Source organism: Biomphalaria glabrata, chromosome 18, assembly GCF_947242115.1.
Source record: "Biomphalaria glabrata chromosome 18, xgBioGlab47.1, whole genome shotgun sequence".
Taxonomy (NCBI): Eukaryota; Metazoa; Mollusca; class Gastropoda; family Planorbidae; genus Biomphalaria; species Biomphalaria glabrata.
Window position 1 is genome coordinate 9467152 of NC_074728.1, and position 22137 is coordinate 9489288.

At 36.1% G+C, this 22137-nt stretch overlaps 1 protein-coding gene across 9 annotated transcripts in view; it reads right to left on the bottom strand.

Annotated features, from left to right (window-relative positions):
• Nucleotides 1-329: 329 nt before the first annotated feature.
• Nucleotides 330-22137, bottom strand: part of LOC106069831 (pyruvate kinase PKM-like) — a 31577-nt gene continuing 9769 nt past the window's right edge. For 8 of the 9 annotated variants that reach the window (XM_056016835.1, XM_056016838.1, XM_056016836.1 and 5 more), the window contains 12 exons: nucleotides 21718-21874; nucleotides 12648-12739; nucleotides 12123-12242; nucleotides 10434-10620; nucleotides 9811-9953; nucleotides 9601-9728; nucleotides 8808-8958; nucleotides 8299-8451; nucleotides 7033-7199; nucleotides 5629-5747; nucleotides 3122-3219; nucleotides 330-2036 (listed from right to left, as the gene is read on the bottom strand). In XM_056016835.1, the coding sequence (XP_055872810.1) occupies nucleotides 1827-2036; nucleotides 3122-3219; nucleotides 5629-5747; nucleotides 7033-7199; nucleotides 8299-8451; nucleotides 8808-8958; nucleotides 9601-9728; nucleotides 9811-9953; nucleotides 10434-10620; nucleotides 12123-12242; nucleotides 12648-12739; nucleotides 21718-21874 (1725 nt within the window). In that variant the 3' untranslated portion in view covers nucleotides 330-1826. Of the gene's footprint in view, nucleotides 2037-3121; nucleotides 3220-3610; nucleotides 4084-5628; nucleotides 5748-7032; nucleotides 7200-8298; nucleotides 8452-8807; nucleotides 8959-9600; nucleotides 9729-9810; nucleotides 9954-10433; nucleotides 10621-12122; nucleotides 12243-12647; nucleotides 12740-21717; nucleotides 21875-22137 lie in introns of those variants that run through there. The other variant, XM_056016834.1, reaches the window with a different exon arrangement.

Genomic DNA, 22137 nt, shown 5'->3' on the forward strand with positions numbered 1-22137 from the left:
GGGCTTGAACCCTCGACAAATCTGAACGACAGTCCAGCGCGCAAACCGCACGACCAGGCAGCCATCCTTTAGCTAAGAGATCTTGGATTTTCAATTCAAAACCTTGAGATTTTTCTTTAATCCATGCAGCTCTAAGGGGAAATTGACTTTCTAAAACAAGGAAAGATTACTTTCCGTTATACGTTGGCGACCAAAACAAGGGACTAAGGAAATATTCTTAGATTGTAGTTTTTGTTTTGGTCAATTATATTTAACTTCATTATTTCAGGTACTCTTTACTTTAATATTGTTTGGCTAATAAAAATTGAAAACAACACAAGACAAATAAATAAATTTAAAAAAGGCTTTTTTTTTGTTCAACTCACAAGAAAAAAAAAAGTGTTTAATGCGTTACAAATTCTAGCGTCCATCAACACACAACCCAACAATCATAGAATCAAAGCCAATGGTTTGAAACACACAAGAAAATATCACATTTTTTTTTTTTGATATTCAAGATAGTGTCATGATTTGGACATACATTTTTTTTGTGTGTGGTTAAATTACTTGCTTCTCTAGAAGTCAACAGATTTACAACATTGGCTGGAGTTCTGTACATGGCCTTTAACTGTAAGAAAAATGCCCTAGCAAATGTCAACCCATCTTTTTTTTTTTCTTTCTCCAAACTAGTGAATAATTAAAACTAACTAGTAAAAAAAAAAAAAAAAAAGAAAAAAGCCTACTTTTGGCTTCAGGCTTTTTGACTTTTATACTAAAAGATACAAAAAAATAAGCTGTTGTTTTTTCTTTCTATATAAATATATGTACACCCAGGTCTTAGAAACTGGTGGATACTTAAATAAGACAGTATCTCCCCAACTGGTGAGTAATGCCCTCCACAAATAAAGAAACATTTTTTGGGGAAAAAAAAAAGAGTGGGAGCAAACAACTCACTAATTTGAGAAGCACTGCCATTAATCTCAAGAACTAGAAACAAAACTCTATAGATATAAATACATAAAATAGTAAGACTCCAAATAAAAGGTGACTGTAATAAATTAACTACATGCATAATAATTACAGGATGAAATCTGGTACATGGACATACAACTGGAAAGCTTGTATCAAAAAAGAGACTTATGTTCTATTAGGCTGTCACTATACAAAGGGCTAACATGAAAAAAAAAATTGTCTTATAAAAAAAGGCTAACGCAAAGGCAAACCAGCAAAATAAAATAAAAGCCTCTGAGTACCATCCTGATTTGATGGTAGACAAAGGTCTGAGTATGATTATAGTCACAGTCTTTGCATTTCAAAACACTCCTTATATTCTCCCAATCAACAAGGCTTTCTGAATAACATTATCTTATCTTATCCAGTACAGACTTTCCTTCAAAAGAAGATAACTACTCCTATGCATATTCATGTGTTGATCTAGTCATTCCTGATTTCATTAAATTCCAACATGTTTGTTAATGTTACCTTTTCAAAACTTTATCTTTTCATAATCTTTTCGTGCAAACACATGTGAAAAAAAAAAAAAGGTGTCTGCATAGGACATGAACAATGACATGTACAGCTAAAGCTTAGGAGGCAAGCTAGCACAAATAAGTACTACAAGAAGGGAAAAAAAAAAGTTCAACCGAAGCTGGCAGGACAATCAATGTTGATGGTTTGTTGATTTTTGAAATTTTTTTTTTAGCTCAGCTGTAGACATAAGTACATGCATGGACTAATTGAGAGAACACAGTCATTGGAATTTAAGGCAGTGTCAACATGCCACACAAGTGTTTGCCTCTAATGATTTTGTTGAAAGAAGAAAAAAAAAAGTTACTATGGAAAGACATTTAGAAAAACTTGACATCTCCACTCTCGTCTGATGCTACGGATATGGCAGAGAACTCTTCAGTCATATCCTTCATTCTACTGAAGGACGGGACAGAGCTCATGCCCACAATAGGAGGAAGCAACTCCTTGTCCATTTCATTGTGAGCAGCAATGATTCTCATGGTATTTGTGGCCCCTGATCCAGGCTTCCAGCCAGTCAGAATGACAACCTGGATTTAAAAACAAACAAACAGAGAAATGAAAGAATCATTTAAAAAACAATACAAAATTGTTAAACTTGATAAAATTAAATGTTGAAAAAGAGAATTTTGAATGGAACTCTGATGGTTTTGACAATTTTTCAATACGAGTTTCCATTTACAGATAAGGAATAAAATATTTTATTTTCAATAATAACTTAGTACCGGTAACTGATGTTTTTCTGAAAGAATTTTTCTGAGCATCCAAAATGGTCAGATTTGTGCCAGATATTTATGTGACATCAGAAATCCCTGCATTTGTATGTATATCTGACAAGGTTGTTGACATTAATCGGACTTGCACCCTATTTAATAGTACCGGTATTTACTTTTTGGGCAGGGATGTGGATGAAAAGACTTTTTTTTTCTAAAGTTGGTTATCCTAAAGCTCTGAGTAGATCTACATCTATGTAGACCTAGATTTCAGTAATACTGACTAAAATCTATCAAATGCTTCAGCACCATATATCTATGGAAGATGTGTCTCACAAACATTGTTGCACACTAATAAAGGATGGATATATATATATATAATTGGTTAGATCTAGATCCACTTTCAGTATTATTGAGGGGAGTGAGTATACCATAAAAACAAAATCCCTTTTTTTTTTAAGATGTAAAGAATTTACTGTCTAATTTATAAAACATAAATGATCCTCCTAAGCATCTCAATAAAAAATGATATACTCTAATGGCTTACTATTACAAGTTTTTACAGAGAATTTAAATATGTCGATAACTTAAATTTGAAAAGCCACCGGAACTTTGCTTAGAAGAAAAGTATTTTGCTATAATTGGTTATACCGGTCATAGCAAAATGAGATTTCAAACCTTTGGATCAAAAGATTTATCTTTTGATTATATTCTTTTAATGGGCCCTAAAAATGTATTAAACACCTACCCATTTTTTAAAATTACATTACAACTGCTCTATGTATTAAAAAATAGATTTCAATGATCTATTTGGATTAACAAAGGTTTAAATAAAGTGAATAAATGGTAATAACTGATCGACCATCCAAAGTATTTTACAATAATCCTGATGCAGTACTTACAGGGTCAGATTCTTTGATCATGTTCCTCTCCAGTCCTACACTGATGGCCTTCCAGATTCTCCTGTCTACATCTGCTGTCCACTCGTTCATCTTTGGTGCTGGACAAAGGGTAAAAAAAAATAATACAGAATTAGTTTCAAACAAGCAAGTCATAATAGTTTAAATATGCTTCAGCTAAATGTTACACAATTCAAAAACTTTACCAATGACTCCTTTTAAACAGAACACAAATATCTTAAATATTGAAACCAATTATAAATAGAAACTTCTCAATTTGCATATTGACAAATGTAAAAAATCACCCCCAAAAATTTATATGAAAAACATTTTTAAAAATAAAGAAAGGAAATAACATTAAAGGCTTTTAACAAAATTTTTGAAAATTTTTTTTTTTTAAATTTGAACAGTAAAAAAAGTATTAAAGGTTTAAATATAAATAGACAGCTGTATTTTCAAGATTCATTTATTCCAATAGAAATAATTTTGCATTTGTTTTCGTATGTGTTCAAATAATGTTTAAGTTGTAAAAAATACATTTTCTCATAAGTATACAGTTCCAAGCCACATGTTGTTTAGTATAATCAACCAAAAAAAATGTAAGCATAATATTAGTATACACATAATAATGTAAGCAATCGTGTTAAAACCACAGTTGTACAAATATTGTGTATCAAACAATTACTGAGCTTAAACAGAAGCTGAGTACAAATCCAGCTTAGGTATGCGCAGGTTGGTGTATTCGCCACTTTTGGGGCAGTGGACAATTCTTATTGTGTTAGTATAATCAGCAGCGGTCTTCCAACCAGTCACCACTACCACTGGGTCGTTGGGCTGAATTACTTTCTGGGATTCAGCATACTTCAGTGCATGGACAACCTCCTCATCAATGTTAGACTCCCAGTAGAAGAGAGGAACGTCAGGACGTGGTGATGCAGATGAGTCCACAGAGCTTGACCTGAAGCCTGTTGGGTTGTAACCAAGGCAAGCACACAGACATATAGGTGACCAGATATTATTACACCGATTCTCATTCTTTTCACATGCTAATGGTTTTTGCTTGTAATTATTTTCACGCCTGTCTGTGCCTAATTTAGTGAATGTTTAACTAAACTTAATAAAAATATTTGTAAAAGAAAATATAAATACAATAGTTACATATTTTTTAAATGATACAAAAAGCTGCAATTCCAGTAGTTAAGTAGTTGTAATCTAAAATACCATCACGAATTTAGAATTTCAAGTATCAAACCTAATATTTAAAAACAAAACCATTCTCTAGAAAAAGGGATTTAAAAAAAATCAAAGATCTATGGTATACTCTTATTTAGGTTAAAAATAGACGAAAATTTATTTTCATTAATGAAAATAAAGAGAATAGTTCAAATGATAACACAGACAATAAAAAGTTATGTTAAAAGAGTGGCATCGAAAATGCCTATATTGATAGGCATCTTGAATAAGATCTTCAGACTATTTAACATAATAAATTAGAATGATGCTGAATTGGCATACAATAAAAGAATAATAAATGCCTTGTACTCATACAAAATGGAGTATGGCAGAAGTAATGCTGGTCTGCATACACCTTATTTTACATGAACATTGTAATAGTTACTGTTTTTCAATATATTTTAGTCACAGAGTAATGAAATCTATAGTAAGCAATCTCTTGATTCAAATAAACATTTCAAAAATTTGTATAATTATTTAAATTTTTTATTACACAAAACCATCTCAAGCAGGACAAAATTTATATCCTATCAGACAATACATATGAAAAATCCATAAGGTATTTCCTATTCCTTACATATTAACCAAAAACAGTGAAAGAACCCTTAATTTTTTTCCCCAAAGTAACCACAATAATAATAGTTATTAAAATCAAATAGCACTTATTTCATTCTTAGTTTCTGTGGATAATTTTAATAAAATGTTTTGAACTGTAAAACTAGATCTTGAGCTAATCACTTTTGGAGTGCCCATATTGCTCTATAGTGCACAGGCCCATATTGCTGTGAGAGCACAGGTTTATGCTGTGCAGTAAGGTAAATAACTTTAAAAACTGAATTGAGTCCCTTTACTTAAAATAACTTGTAATGGAAATATACAAGGATCTTAGGGAAGCTAAGTGCTACATTCTGGCAAATCCTTCCATGCTGCTGATCCCAAAATGTATCAGGTTTTTTTTTGACAATCTTTAGGACCCAACTGCATCATAGAGAGGGCTTATTTGTCACTTGGCACATTCAGCATGAAAGGCAAAACTGCTGTGTGGTGGACATTTTGAACATTGTTAATGCCCACACTTTCATATGATCCAAGCTTTCTAAGATCAACCAAAGTCATTTAAATGATGGAAGACAGCCCACAAAATATAATGGGACAAAAAACTTATTCAAAGCCACGAAAAAAAAAAAAAAATTAAGCGACTTTTTGTCTGTTCATTAAAACAACTTTTAGCTCTTAGAGATTCTTACTATTGTTTTGAAGAGATGAAAACAACTTACCTACATAATGTATTGGGAAAATACCACGATATAAATGTGCCTGTCTAGCTGTCTGGGCATTCCTTGTGACAGCCAAGATAGGACAACGTGGACGGTATGCAGAGACAAGATAGGCAGATCTGGAAGATTCAATTTTTTGTCATTGTATAGAGAATTATTTGAAACAAAATTGTTTTGAATTTAAAAATCCTATAAATAATATGGAAAATAATGACTTTCATACGACTGGAACCTACAAATCTTAACACAAAATGCGATGATCAATCCATTAAATGGCCTATTTATAATCCCTTAACAGGAATTCATCCTATGAAAAACAAGGTTACAAAGACTGTGTGGAAACACAAACTCAAAATTGGCCCCTGAAGTGGTCCACCCAGACAGGTAAAAAGGCAGGTTTCAATATTTTCAGAAAGAACATCAGAATGAAATTCTATCAAAGACAAATGACAGAGAAGAATGGAGAAAGAAGGTTGACAGATCTTGTGTGGTGCCCCAGCTGTCCAGCAGACCAAAGGATAGGTGAAAGTGAATGTGAAGCTAGATGTGAACCTGGCCTAACTGATGTTTTATAATTGATCTAATTGTTTTGTAAAGTGTCAATCTCATTCAAATGGATGGCTGCCTGGTCGTGCGGTTTGCGCGCTGGACTGTCGTTCACATTTATCGATGGTCGAGGGTTCAAACCCTGCCCGCTCCCATCCCCCGTCGTCCTGCGGGAGGTTTGGACTAGGAAGTAATTATCTTCAACTCTGAAGGAACATCCGAAACATGTAAAACATTTTACAAACAAACAAATCCTCAAGAAAAAAACATTTGTCCTTCAGTTAAGTGTTCTATGGCCATAGAACGGCGCTGCAGTTCACACGATAATATGAAAAACGACTTATTAATTGTTGTTTTGAATTATGTCAACTTATATGCATACTAAATAGATTTTTTCTCTTCAAAAAAAAACAGCAACATTTTTTGTGAGTAAATGTAGTAGTCAGTATGACAGAACTTACTTAACTTAGCAATACAAATGTAAAAAAAATCCAATTTTTTTTATTAAAAATCTAAAACCATTTGAATAAATGTGTTACAAATATGCTAGATAGACATCTCCCCTACTAAGATCCTCCTGAGTTTGTTACTATTAATAATGAATAGTTGTAAAAGTGGTGTATTTTTATGAAAAAAAACTGCTTGCACAAGTGATTTAAAAAAGAGTTTTGGCTTTCAGAAAAGAAAAAAAGTAGCCGTTGCATCAGAACTTTGAATGGTCTAAAATATTATGATGTTGGATTTTCACTATCTTTTCTAGTTTACAAGATCTAAACGGGACAGACGGACAGACATTCCACACAAAACGAATATCGTCTTTTCCCAAAACCTCAAAAAACAGGAAAGTTCTGACCATACCTGCCGGTAGTTGTCAAGACAACTATGGCTGCTGCCATACAAGTAAAAGATGCCTCCACAGCAGCTATAGCGATGGTATGAGTAGAATCTGTGTACAATGGAGTCTCTCGCCTCAAATCTTCAAAAACATTCCTGTGGAAGATTGCAGATTCTGCCTCTCTGCAAATCTGATAGAGAAAATTGTAATTACATTGAAACTACACTGAAGTACATTTTGAGCAGTCACAGGTGGAGATATCTTGGCTATAAATGACAATAAAAAAAAAATAAAAATGTTGACCTGTAATACCATTATATACAATACCATTTCAAAGATTTCATAAATTCATTAATCAGTAAAGCCAAATTTTCTTTCTCTTGATGCAAGTCATTTAGTGTGGTTTTTAGGCTTCCTTATCTACTCTTTGTCAGTCATTATTTTGTATTGCTTACACATAAGTGCAATAGCTGTTGATTAATAGTCCCTAGTATAATATGTTTGAGCCATCTTTTTGTTGTTCTAAATTTTATGTAGTAAGGTATTTAATCACTACATTAACGAGGAAAGTGATAAGAGGTATTTTTCAAGATACCAAGAAACAAAGCACAAATAGAATTAGTTAAGATTTTAACAAAACAATGCTAGTGAATTTTATACACTAATCACCAGACACGATATAATTACTTTTGATGTATTAATTGAAAGTGAAATCCTTTTGATTCTAGACTTAACCTATTTACATTTTTTTCTTTTTACAAAACCATTTTACAATGTAGAAGTTTAGATAGAACTTAAGATAAGGCATTACATCATGTAGATCAAGAGCTATGCTAAATTTAAAAAAAAAATAGTAGAGAGTAACATATTATATGTTAAAAAACAATGGACTTGGACAATTTGGATTCAATTTTGAAAGTAATTAGATATATTACTGTTTACACAGATTAATGTCAATCTTTGGAGATTAAACCTTAAGTAATCATTCTTTTTTAAAATTTACTACTTAAATTAGTTTATACAAAAAATACTGTCCGGGATTAGAACTAATAGATCACGTTTGAAAGAGCTTGCTATAATGTTAAAGGATATATAAGGGCATGTGAAAGATCTCATAGGTTTATCACCAACCATCTTTACTCTCCATTATAAATGTCAGACAACCATTTAAGCTGAACTCAGTATGCATAATAATAATAAATAAATAATCATTTAAAAATCTGTCCTTCCAAGATTCATTATGGGGAGTAGAATTCAATAGCTCTGAGTGATCTACCTGAACTACTTACTCTGTGCATATGTCTGACAGTCTCCAGTGGGAACTTGCCCTTGGCTGTCTCTCCAGATAACATGACACAGTCAGCACCATCCAGAACTGCATTGGCCACATCACTGGTTTCAGATCTGGTAGCTCTAGGTTTGGTTGTCATACTCTCCAACATCTGAGACAGTAAAGTAAAAATCACCCTTCAGTTCAAAGCTTAAATCAAGACTGGAATAACCGATGTTATACACAACTAGCTTTGGACTATTTTCTAACTATCACTTTTTGACAAATTACAAACAAAAATTACATCTGGAACAAAATATTATCTTGTATAAAAAAAATAAACAAGTTTTAACAAATGCTAATTCACAGTCCTACATCCTGACAGAATCTGCAACACTACTTATCCCAAACTGTATGGGTTTAAACGAACAGCTGAGTCGAGAAGAGGAAACCACTGTGTGGGTGAAATCGTTCCAACCATAGCTAATGTCCAGGCTTTTCTCACGTTACAACAATGAATTCACTTACCTGTGTGGCACAAATAACTGGCTTTCCAGCTCTGTTACAGCAGCCTATCATCATTTTCTGGGCCAGGAATACTTTTTCTGGGGGGATCTCAATGCCCATGTCGCCTCTGGCCACCATCACACCGTCAGTTTCCTCCAAGATCTCCATAAAACTGGGGGAATAAAGTGCAATTGGCAAACATTTAAACACCAAGTACAACATATACTAGCTCACAAGATTCGACGCTGAAGAATTTTAAGGAAATCCCCTCGAAATTTTCCCTCTTTTCACCACTGATCACTAAATAATTACCTTCTATTCTGATATAAGAAGTGGATATGACTACACGCAAGACATTGTAACTATATGGTCATTTAAGAAAACATTTTGCTTCATGAGAACAGAAAACACCTTTAAAAAAGATATGCACTTTTACTTAAGTAGCAGTTGTTAGACTTAATTTTTGGAACATAAAGAAAATGCTGTAAATCACACCACACCCAAAGTCATTATGATTTGGAATTGATAGCAAGATAATACGATTTTCTTTCTTATTAATGATTTTATTAATAAACAATACTTATTTTATTATCTGGCATATACTACACCCAATAAATTAAATGTAATTTTACAGCAGAAAGCTTAGAAAAAAAACCTGTAAAAAGCTTAGAAAAAATAAAATAAAACGTTCAAGTATTTTTTTTAAATACTAGCTATACATTGAAATTGTCCTAATAATTTTCAAATAAGATGAGGGTATTTTTAAAATTGCTATTTAGAAACTAGCTTCTAAGTTCTGAGTTGAAAAACTTACTTGCGAATACCCTGATGGTTCTCAAGTTTGGCAATGATTTTGATGTTAGTACCTTTGGGTCCAAGAGCTTTACGAATCTCTTTAATGCCATCAGCATCTCGAATGAAGGAAGCAAACACCATGTCCACCTAAAAATTACAGATTATTACTGGGAGTTTCTATTTTCTTACTATTCGGACAATAATCAACCAAATATGTTCATTAGCCTACCCCCATTTCCACACCAAACTGGAGGTCAGCCTTGTCTTTCTCTGAAACGGCTGGAAGGTCAACAGCCGTCCCTGGAAGATTGCATCCTTTTTTGGATCCAAGAACTCCACCATTCTCTATCTCACAGAGCAGAAAATCTGGGCCTAATAAAAAAAAAAGTTTCTTTTAACCCAGAAAGGCAACAGCAGGATAGTTTACCACAGAAAAAAATGCTCATGGGAACATTACAAGCAGTAAGGTACTACGATCTTCCTTCTGGAAACATTACCAGAGCATATTTCAACATATTTTTTTTTTTAATTTGGTAATAAGGTCAAATTGTATGTTACCGAAAAAACAACATTTTCTCTTCTCTATTAAAACCTAATATATACAAATAAATTTGTTTATGTTAAAATTGTCATTTATGGCATTATTTCAATTGAATTTTATATTACATTTCATCATTATAATTAAAAAAAAAAAACAGCTGTTCCATATTGTTGATATTTGAAAGCCAATCCCTACAATATGTACTCAAGAAGAACCCATTAACCAGCCTGCATGACTCAACTTAAAAAAAAAATAACTGGGTTCATCCATACCAAGCACACCTATGGTTTTCTGGCAGTCAGGCCACTCACCCTTCTCCTTGCAAATGATTGAGATCAGGCCGTCATCAATGAAGATCCTACAACCAGGGTTGACCACATTCACTATGTTTTGGTAGTCTACCCACAGGACGTCCTTACTGCAGTTGTCCATGAAGGCATCATCAATGGTCACTTTGATGCTTTCACCAGTCACTAATGTCACTTCCGCAGTGCCACTCTGAGGAAAATATAATTTTTTTTTTAAAAGTATACCATACTCATAGTGCTCTGGTCCAAAGCATTTGTAAACAAATGGGAGGAGGAAAAATCTGGGAGGCTTCCATACTGCCGTAAGGCACTCAGCAAGCACAACCCGGCTCAAGTTTAACCCAAACACTCCCTTGATAAAGAGCCAAGCTAGTTGTTATTATTATTATAGCTTTTTTGAATAGCACTACTTTCATGCTCATAGCTATGGTCCAATCTCGTGTGTGGACCGGTTGGAGGGGATGGGTGGGGGGGAAATCTGGGAGAAGGTTTTCCGTGCTACCTTTAGGCGCTCAATAAACACACATCTGCTTGAGCAGGGTGTCAAACCTCAAGCTTCCTTCATAGGTAGCAAAGCCAAGACTAATTCAAGCATACTTAATCTCTCCACTACGCTTCCCACCATGTTTTGCAGTTGCTTCTCTCAAAAAAAGAATGAAAGGTCCTAATTAAAAGATAACAAAATAGGACAACACATAATACAGTGGAACCACGAGATACAGGCTGCTCTACATATGAGTAATTCGAGTCATGAGCAGCGCTGAGAGCAAAATTTTTGTTCATCTTATGAGCGACAATTCGAGTTACGAGTCGAGTTGAATAGCTAAAACCTATCGGCGATGATCGTACGAAATCGGATCTTTCCGTTCTCACTCAGAAAAGGAACCACAACCACAATGATACGAAGAAGAGGATGATATCCATCGAAACGAAGCAGTGTTGTTTTGTTTCTGCTGTTAATGAAGTGTTTACCTAGCCTTAGTTCTGTGCAGTCAACTCGTTCTGCCCCCTCGCTCCCTCCTCCTAACCTGCACTCGGTTAGCGCTTTCGTCAGCCACCCAGATAATATTCTATACATTTACCATTACTTTGCATATATTTGATTGATATCTTTTCTGCATTTCTCATTTCATTATTTATTTTATTGTTTATGTATATGTGTTTCATGTACATTTATTAATTCATAACATGTCTTTTAAAGCATTTAGGTAATTTTGGAACTTTTATATAGGATTAGAACCAATTAATTGGGTTTACTTTATTTTACATGGGGAAAATTTGTTTGAGAAATGAGTAGATAGACTTACGAGCTTGGGTCTGGAACAAATTAAACTCGTATCTCGAGGTTCCACTGTAATCAAATTTATCATAAACATTGATAATACTTGATAAACTCAAATAAGGATTTATAACCACAATACAAATAAAACAGATTTTTGGTCCTAGGAAAAAAAAAAACCTAGGTGAGCCCACCCCATATTTAGAAAAATGCTGAAATTTAGGTATACATTATTATATATTTACAAAGAAAGTTTGGTTAAGAGTAAAAAAAAGAATAAAAATAATACAATCCGTCAAATCACATTTAAGGAAAGAAATTGAGGAAGCATGCATTGTATTACAGGCTCTTTAATTTATTATATTTTTAGAAAATACAAAAATAAATTAGAAAAAAAAAAAAAGAAAACTTACCCCATGAATCAAACCTGTCCTAATTTCTGGTCCCTTAGTGTCCAAGGCGATAGCTACTGATCTAGGCTCAGAGAAACCTTCCACAGCTTTACGGATATTCTCGATACTTCCTTTGTGATACTGTTAAGGTTATTTTATAAACATTTATACAAATTGGTTTCACTTATAACGACAAGCATTTCTTGGAAAATGAAATGTTTATTTTTAAAAATAAAACTTATTTATAGCTAGAACATAACCATGTTTCTTTACTAGCGGGAAAGATTAATGCTTCCGAGCAAAGAGGACAGAAGCTCATATCCCTAAGAATGAGAGAGTATGAATTTAGTATTTGTTTTTGAGTTTGGGGCGGGGGGGGGGGGGGGGGGGGGTTTACAATTTCCTCAATGCTTGATTACATCACTTGTCTCCATACTGATAGATCTCAAAAAGGTAAAACATTTCTCAAAATGATTAATGCTAGTTTCAAAACTTATAATTAAATTTCTATTTTTAGCCTAATGTTTACTTGGCATACTAGCTTACTTCATACGTTCCATGTGAAAAGTTTAGCCTGGCGATGTTCATTCCTTCCGCAATCATCTTCTGCAGCATTGGCACTTCTCGGCATGCTGGACCTTTTCAACATATAGGATTATTTAATCATCACCAGCAAGAAAATAGGTCATTACATTATGCTTAGAGTTAGAGTTTTTTCCCCCCATAGAAAAGGTGGCTTTAGTTAAAGACAGTCTTTTCTCTCTGCATGACTAATGGTTTAGAATAAAACAAAAGAGCTGCATGGTTTGGTGGTTAGCGATACAGACTGTCGTAACGATTGTCCAGAGTTTGAAACTTGCCAGGTTCCATCCTCTGTAGTTCCTACAGGAGATTTGTCAAGGACATAATTTTTCGTTTCTGCAAGAATTTCCGCGATGTTTTCCCAAATGACAATTTGTTTAGCATATTTAAGAACATAAACTTGCTCAATATTATTATTGAAAACAAACGTAAAATTGTGAAAAAAGAAATTGCGTCCCTGTTTTTAAAAAAATGTTTTAAAGTTTTAATAACAATGTTTTAAAGCAGCAGTTCTAAACCTGTCACAATACCCTTTAGAGTTGAATGTTAATTAGCCAGGGGTCACCTTAAGACCATCAGAAACAGCTGAATCAAAATAATTTCAAACATTTTAACGGCCACATTATATTTTTAACCCAATTGCTCCTATTTCCGGTTGAAAAAAAACCCTTCCAAAGTCCTAAGCAAGGAGGGATAACTCCATATTTAAAAAATCCTAAAAAATATGTATTTTGAAAAAATAATCAAATTGAAGAGCAAACAAACAACTTTAAAAAATAGAACTATATGTCTAGTTTTAAAAAATATGTACGTTTAATTCCACTAGAATATAAAAAACTTCAAAAATACTCATTTTCCGACGAAGGGGCTTATACACTGGGGCTATAGGCCTGTTCATTTGAAAAATTATTTAAAAAATAAAAACCTTCCCGATTTTTATTAAAAATAGAATCGGTAATCTCCAAAATGATTTGTAATCACGCTTGCGACGAAACAAGAAGACATCTTCTTTTAAAAAAGTTTAAAGCAAGAATATTGAATAGCGGGTTTTAGAAACGTTCTTCAACGGTTTAGGACAAAAACTGGAAAACGTTTCCAACTGCAGAAGGAGCTAATGGGTTAAGTCCATACAACTGTCCACCAAACAGTGTGGCATAGCACAATGTTATGCCATTGTAGGATCATAGATACTATTTTTGCTGTTTAGTTGCTATTTAAGATTTATGCACAACGTGGCACAACTGAAAGGTACTTAAGTTTATTATTGATAATATGCCATCATTTTATAGTCCATGTTAATGAATGTAATATTTTCATTTAGGAACAACCCATTAAATTGGATCTCAAGCAACAGAATATTAAGAAAATATTATGGCAATTTTTTAAGGTATGGTTGTATTTATGTTCCAAACCTTATCAGCTTTCTATGAAGAAAATGACATTGAATTTGACAAACAGATACAATAATTTATGCAAGAGAACTTGTTGCACAAGCTTGGGGACGAGATTTAAGCATACTTTCCTAATCTACCTGATATCCCATTTGCACAAGCAAGAAGTGCATTCACAATCTAAGTTGCGATGTTCCAGAGACACAAAAGGAGAGAATTTATTGAAGTTATTAATAATGATGCAGCAAAATATCACTTCATTTCAATGCTACACAATTTTGGATCAAGTATCTGAGAATGAGTAGTGCCTTCTACTTCCATTTCTAACAACATTTCTTTGTGAAACAGACAATAAACAAGTAGACATGATGCAGAAGATGACATTCACTGTGCTTTCCAATACAAAGACAGCCCCGAGAATATCTTATTTAGTGGAACAGAATCTTAACATTTGCAATGCACTGGCTTCTTTTCACATACGTAGTTAACACTCGCATGCCATTAGGAGTACTTTATAGACAATGGGAGCTTAACCCCATTGACACCCCTGGCCATGACAACCTTTGAAACCAGTCTCAAATAGCCTCTGACAACTAAGTCCAGCACCTGGCCTGCTCGTGTGGCTTAGATATTAAGCCCGGCGAAACTGCTCTTACTAACAGTTGAAGGGGTGAAGGCGGATACCTGGCGCCACAAAACCGGGAGCTTCGGGCAGATGGAGCTCGTTAGCCTAGTAAGGCAGTTCATCTAGGAGAAGGGTACTCTGACTTCAAACCCCCGCTGCCTTGCGGTACTGAGGCTTCAGGAGACAACCTCGAGGAGAAATCAGGAGTGAAGCCCCTTAGGCGTTGGGAGTATCAGCTATGAAATTCCCTCCGGCAGCTTCTGCAACTGAGTTGGTGCCAAATGTAATGCGATGCGTTCCTTTGGATCACATCAGCAAGGTCGAGAGAGGGATCATGACGCATGGGCCACCCATGACCCCTTTATCCAAGGCCCAGGAATGCGCCCCGGAGAGGAAACTCTGGTGCTGCTGCAAAGCGGCTAAAACAACACGGGAGACAACAGTTACGGGTTATAAGTCCAACTTGATTGGCGTAATGTATGGACGCCACGGGTTGTCTCTGACGGTGGGAGAGGTCTTCGCGCCTCACTGATCAGCTACCGCCCGCCTCAACCTGGGCAGCCCCCAGTCAGTTAGGTGCTGATCCGCCACAGCCTGCCTGCTCTAATGGGTGCTTAGAGCTTAGTTTAAAATGACAAGTAGGCTGGAAACTTGCACCAAGCAATAAAAGAAGAAAAATTAAACTGAAAAAGAAAATCCCTGTCATGCGACTGGCCACTTGGAATGTCAGGACAATGTGTCCTGGTCTCACTGATGATCTAAGGCAGATTGACGATGCAAGGAAGACGGCAGTTATAAACAACGAGCTAAAAAGGCTACATATTGACATTGCAGCCCTGCAAGAAACCCGACTGGCCGAAAACGGCATGCTCCGCGAGACTGACTACACTTTCTTTTGGAAAGGGAAGGCACAGGATGAGACTCGAATACATGGTGTGGGCTTTGCTGTCAAGAACAGTCTTCTTCCCATGATAGTCCCTCCAGTTGGTGGCTCGGAACAGCTACTAAGCATAAGTATGATGACAGCATCTGGAAAAGTCACTCTAATTAGTGCCTATGCCCCCACACTATGCTCGCTTCAGGAGGACAAAGACAAGTTCTATGAAGACCTCAAAGAAGCCATTGCAAACATTCCTCAAAAAGAACATATGATCCTTCTAGGTGACTTCAATGCCAGAGTAGGATCAGATCACACTACCTGGCCAGACTGTCTTGGGCTTTTTGGAATCGGAAAGATGAATGAGAACGGACAAAGACTACTTGAATTCTGCACATACCATAAGCTCTGCATTACCAACACATACTTCAGAACAAAGCCACAGCACTGTGTCTCATGGAGGCACCCTAGGTCTGGGCACTGGCACCAGCTGGATATGATACTGACACGAAAAAAGGACATTGGAAATATACTGCTGACACGTAGCTACCAAAGCGCGGATTGTGATACTGATCATACATTAGTGTCCTGCCGGACAAGACTGCTGCCAACTAAGATCCACACTTCACAGGGAAAAAGAAAATCACCCCTGAATACTACTAGCACAAAAAATCCTGATCTTTGCACCGAATTTGAGAACAAATTAGAGGAAGCTTTTAAAAACTTCTCTGTGACTGAGGTAGAAAAAAGCTGGACGTTTATGCGTGATACAATCTACCAAACATCATCACTGGTCTTTGGAAACAAAACCAAGAAAAGCGAAGACTGGTTTGAAGCTAGTCTACCAGAAATGGAAACTGCCACTACGAACAAGAGAGCAGCCATGCTAATCTACAAGAAGGATCCCACCCCAAGCAACTTAACCCTTCAAGTGCTCAGCTATTTTATAGAGAGTGCATTGAAAAGTGGGATTAAAATTCTTGTGTTTACAAACATTGGATACCCACTTGCTTATTTTTCTTTTAGTAGCTAAACTATGCATAGTAGCCTATTGAACCTATACATTTTTGAAAAGCTAATTGAATAAGGAATTTAATTAAGTCCAGACAGTTAACATATATTTATAAAAAATAAAAAATTATTTAAAAAAATAATACAAACCATTTTTTAAAAAAGCACAATAAAAATTTAATCCGTGAGAATCACAACTAATAAAACTTGAAAAAAAACACCACATTTAGAAAATTTTAAGAAAAATATATATACACACATATATACAAGAGTTGTAAAAGTAGAAAGAATGATTATTTACAACTGTCTGTGATATTTAGCAAAACACTCAGGACACAGTCCAACTTTGCATCCTGTGCACTCCCACCCAGTTCTGACACGAGTTGGATGACCAGCAACACACTGTCGTTTTTTCCCCACTGGCAGTTTGCTAAGATCATGTCCATCAAGTGGATGACCTGCTACAGTCTGGGTTAGGGGTGTTGGACCCATTCTTGCAGCCTCCATCTCTGTTCTAGTGCGTTTTCTACGTATCACTTTTTGGGGAACAAAGTTTGATGTCATGCTCTCTAGTGCAGACACAATGAAATTGTACCTTGAGAGCTTTGGTCTGTCTGATGTGTTGCTATTGTAGATTATATAGCTATTTAGAATAGCTCTTCCAAATAGGGAAAAAAAAACTTTATTTGTCCATTTCAAGCTTCTGCGCTCAGCCATATACATGTAAAGTTTTTCGTCGCCTAAGTCAACACCACCCATGGCCTGGTTATATGCATGAATCACAGCAGGTCTTGTTACAGGTTGTTTCCTGCTGTTTACTGTATCAATGAGACCAGCTTTACTAGCAGTAGACAGCAAGATTGGCTTTCTGCTATTATCCTGGTAAGCCAAGCAAAGCAGATTACCTTTTCTGGCTGCGATGAGCTCCTTGTTTTTTAATTTAGTTTTAACACAAACATCTGGTAGCCCTTTTCTGTTAGATCTAACAGTTCCTGTAGCTGTAGTATTTTCAGTGAAAAGTTCTTCCAATAATTCTATGGAGGTAAAAAAATTGTCTATCCCTAAGTGGTGTCCTCTGTTTAACAGACCGGCTGCAGTCATAAGCCTAATAATAAGCTCGTGTGTATAAGACCTGCCATTGCCGATTCTTCTTCCTTGACTGCCCTCATATATTTCAAACTGGCAAAGATAGCCATTAGCACTGTCTGATAAACACCACATCTTAATTCCAAATCTGGCATGCCTCTTGTTAGGCATAAACTGGCGGATATGAGGGGTTTTTCCTTTAAACCCAATCATACTTTCGTCAATGCTGACATTTTGAGTGGGGTGGTAAAAGTATTTAAATTTAGCATTGAAATGCTTTATAAGTTCTTGCACCTTGAAAAGCTTGAAACCAATATCATTTCTATCTGGTAACAGCGTGTTGTCAGCGAAATGAAGAAATTTTAGAATAATCTGATACCGATCTCGGTTCATGTGAACAGGGAACCAAGGTGTTTCTTGGCTCAGATTGCAGGAGTCCCAATAAGCGTTATAGTTGGGCTTTTTATTTAATCCCATGTTCATTGTCACACCTAAAAATGCCCTAAACTCTTCCTTTGTGATAGGTGTCCATTTGTGGACACGAGATCTTGGCGTAGTTTCCAGGTTTTCATGGTTATCTTCGATGAATTGCCTGGCGTACTTATTGGTTTCGTTTACAACCAAATTGACGATGTCATCTGTCAAAAAAAGGTTGACATAGTCCACAGGCTTTGCATCTGGAGCTGGTGCATGTTTTGGGCCTGGGTGGGCTGTAAATAAAACTGGCCTGGGACCACAATCATGATCATCAACAGGTGTCCATTCTTCAGCAGAGGGTGTAAAAGATTCTGCCTCATCTGATTCTGAAAATAAAGAAAAAAAAATTATCATAAGATATAGATCTAGACTAATTATACTGAAATTATTATATTACAGATTGACTTAGACTTAGGACCTAGATCTATTACTATTAGATCTAATATTAGTAATATCACTAATATTTTAAATTAAAGCTTACTAATTTTCAAATATTGATCTAGATCTAATAATGTAAACAAACACTTTGAGGTGCCACGCCCTTTTTAGTTACTTTTGGTCACCCCAAATTAAAATAATCTATGGATAAAAACATTTGTTAAAAAAAAAAAAAGATCGCTACACGTGAAGGATATTGCCTATATTTAGATCTAGATCTAATTATCCGTATAATTTGCACTTACCAGATAAATCTTCATCTAAATCAGAATCCATAAATTCATCGTCAGTTAGGTTGTCTTTATTCAGATTTGGAAAATCAACTTCACTCTCACTACTCATTTTTGATTGATTAAAATCGTCTAGAAAGAAATTAACTTGGCGTCCTTTGCAAATTCAAAGTCGGAAGTGAAGGAAGTAAACGGATATGTACTGTTTTGCAACTAATTACCGAGAAAATACGAAAGAAACGACCGTATATAAACGAAGCCACGATCGTGGCCTCGCGCCTTATAATTTCTGTTTACACCAAGCCACGATCGTGGCCCCACGCATTTTGAGGGTTAAAAAGGCTCAGAGCTGCACGTAACAATGCCCAAAGAGTAGCGAGACAATGTGCTAACAAATACTGGCAGGAGCTATGCGAAGATATTCAATCTTGTGCCGACTGTGGTAACATAAAAGGACTATATGAGGGCATGAGAAAAGCCTTTGGACCTCACACCAGCAAGTGTGCTCCGCTCAAGTCAAAAGATGGCTCAATCATCAGCGATCGTGCGCTGCAAATGGAACGATGGGTAGAACACTATGCAGAACTCTACCAGATTGAAAACGCCATCTCACCAAATGCTGTTTCCAACTTCCCATCACTTCCAGTTTTGACGGAATTAGACGAAACGCCCTCAGTAAAGGAGCTGAGCATTGCCATTGACATGCTTGCACATGGGAAAACACCCGGAGGAGATGGCATTCCTGCTGAAGTAATTCAGGCTGGAAAACATGCCCTAATCAAACCACTCCATGAACTGCTAAGCTTGTGCTGGGAACAAGGAATGGTCCCCCAAGAATTGAAAGACTCCAACATTGTTACAATTTATAAAAATAAAGGCGACCGCTCTGATTGTAACAATTACAGAGGCATCTCACTGCTTAGCATAGTCGGAAAGGCTTTTGCTAGAGTATTACTAAAGCGATTACAGATCCTGGCAGATCGTGTTTATCCAGAGTCGCAGTGTGGCTTTAGGGCAGGTAGATCTACAACAGATATGATTTTCTCTCTGCGGCAGCTACAGGAGAAGAGCAGAGAACAAAAGCAGCCCCTCTTCATAGCTTTTATTGATTTGACCAAGGCCTTTGACCTTGTTAGCAGAAGCGGTCTGTTTGCTGTACTAGAGAAAATCGGCTGCCCAAATAAGTTAAGAAAACTAGTGTCAGCTTTTCACGAAAATATGCAGGGTACCGTTCAGTTTGAAAGTTCTTCCTCCAGGCCATTCTCCATTAAGAGCGGTGTAAAACAAGGATGTGTACTGGCCCCTACACTATTTGGCATCTTCTTCTCAGTCGTACTATCCAGTGCTTTTAAATCCCTGGAAGACGGAATATACATCCATAGCAGATCCGATGGAAGGCTCTTTAACCTGGCACGTCTTAAAGCCAAAACGAAAAGGCGTCGTATCTTGATAAGGGAGCTGCTGTTTGCAGATGACGCGGCACTCGTATCTCACTCACAAGGAGGTCTACAGAAGCTAGTGAACGCCTTAGCAGCTGCTTGTCAAGAGTTTAGCCTTACTATAAGTCTCTCCAAGACCGAAATCCTGGCACAAGACGTCGCAGAAATACCTATAATACAAATTGGGAACCACACCCTTTCAGTGGTGCAGGAATTTACCTACTTGGGTTCAACAATTGTCAGTAACCTAGACTTAGACATCGAGCTGACAAAAAGGATAGGAAAAGCTACCACAGCATTGGCAAAACTCTCCAAGCGCGTCTGGGAAAATGGTAAATTGACCACAGCGACCAAAATCCTAGTCTACAACGCCTGTGTTGTGAGCACTCTCCTTTATGGCAGTGAAAGCTGGTCAACATACATGTACCAAGAGCACAGATTGAATAGTTTCCACTTGCGCTGCCTGAGACGCATAATGGGCATCTCTTGGAGGGACCATGTCTCCAATCAGGAAGTTTTGAGATTGGCCAATATGAACAGCATGTATGCTCTCCTGACACAAAGAAGATTACGCTGGCTCGGACATGTCACCCGAATGCCAGATGGTAGAATCCCGAAAGATATCTTATATGCTGAGCTTGTGGAAGGAGTCAGACCCAAGGGCCGCCCAAGACTAACATATAGAGATGTCTGCAAGCGAGACATGAGAGCCTCAGGCATCAGTGAAAGTATGTGGGAAAACATAGCCAAAGACCGGAGTGCATGGAGACAGACTGTGCGTGCTGGGACAACCCTTGCTGAGAACAAAAGAATTGAAGCGGCTTTAATCAAGAAGGAAAAAAAAGAAAGCTGCCCTGTCTGCTAGCCCTAAATCAGAGGCATACACATGTACGAATTGTGGCAAAGTCTGCCGTTCTAGAATTGGCTTGATTAGCCACACCAGATTCTGCCCCGTCTCAAGATTAAGCCAAAACCAGTGACTCACTTGGGCGCATCCATTGCCTTTCGAGACAAAAGGAGCCATATAGTTAACAGACTGTCATCCATATGCAATAGAAAAGGAAATAAATGCAAGCCATAAAGAAAAAATATTTCTGTTCTTTGTAATTTAATTATGAGCACAAATATATTTGCTTTTTGTTTCATGATTAAACATTAAGCTTTGGTTATGTTCAGTTTCTATCAATACAAATAAATCATGTATATATTTAAATTATAATCATGATTTTATAACATTAGCAAAGGCACAGTTAGGCCTACTTAGGCTTATAAACAAAAATAATTGTACAGTTGGGTGCCAACCATAAGGGATTGTAAAAAAGAAAACTTGCAGAACTAAAAAAAAGTTCTGAGAATATTTATTTTTAAAAAATTGAGACAAAATCAAAGGCAACATTATATATATATACTGAGCCTTAACTAGCTCATGAAGCACAGAAAACATTGTGAATCTCCCTTACCTATGGTACAGATGATGCCAGTCATTCGAATCCTTCCAGGCTCTGAGTCAATGTCAAGAGCACACAGATGCTCAAGCCTCGAGTTGGCATTGGCAGCATGGAGCTGCTGCGATTGGATGTAGTATTCTCCCTTGTGCTCAACATCTTTTATATTAAACTGTTCAAAAAAAAAAAAACAACAACAAGCAATTAAAATTGTTAGCTTTCTTGGGGGACATTTAATTTGCGACCAAAGCTTGCCAACCTGGCCTTGATGCTATTTACAATTAATGTAAAAGAAAAAAAAACTATACTTATCTACAATCATTTCATACAAGAATATCAATATCCAGCTTTCACTAAAGACTGTTGCACCTTTTTTTAAAAGCACCATTTCACCAAGACAAGTATTATTGTGATGATAATTACAACTTATTAATA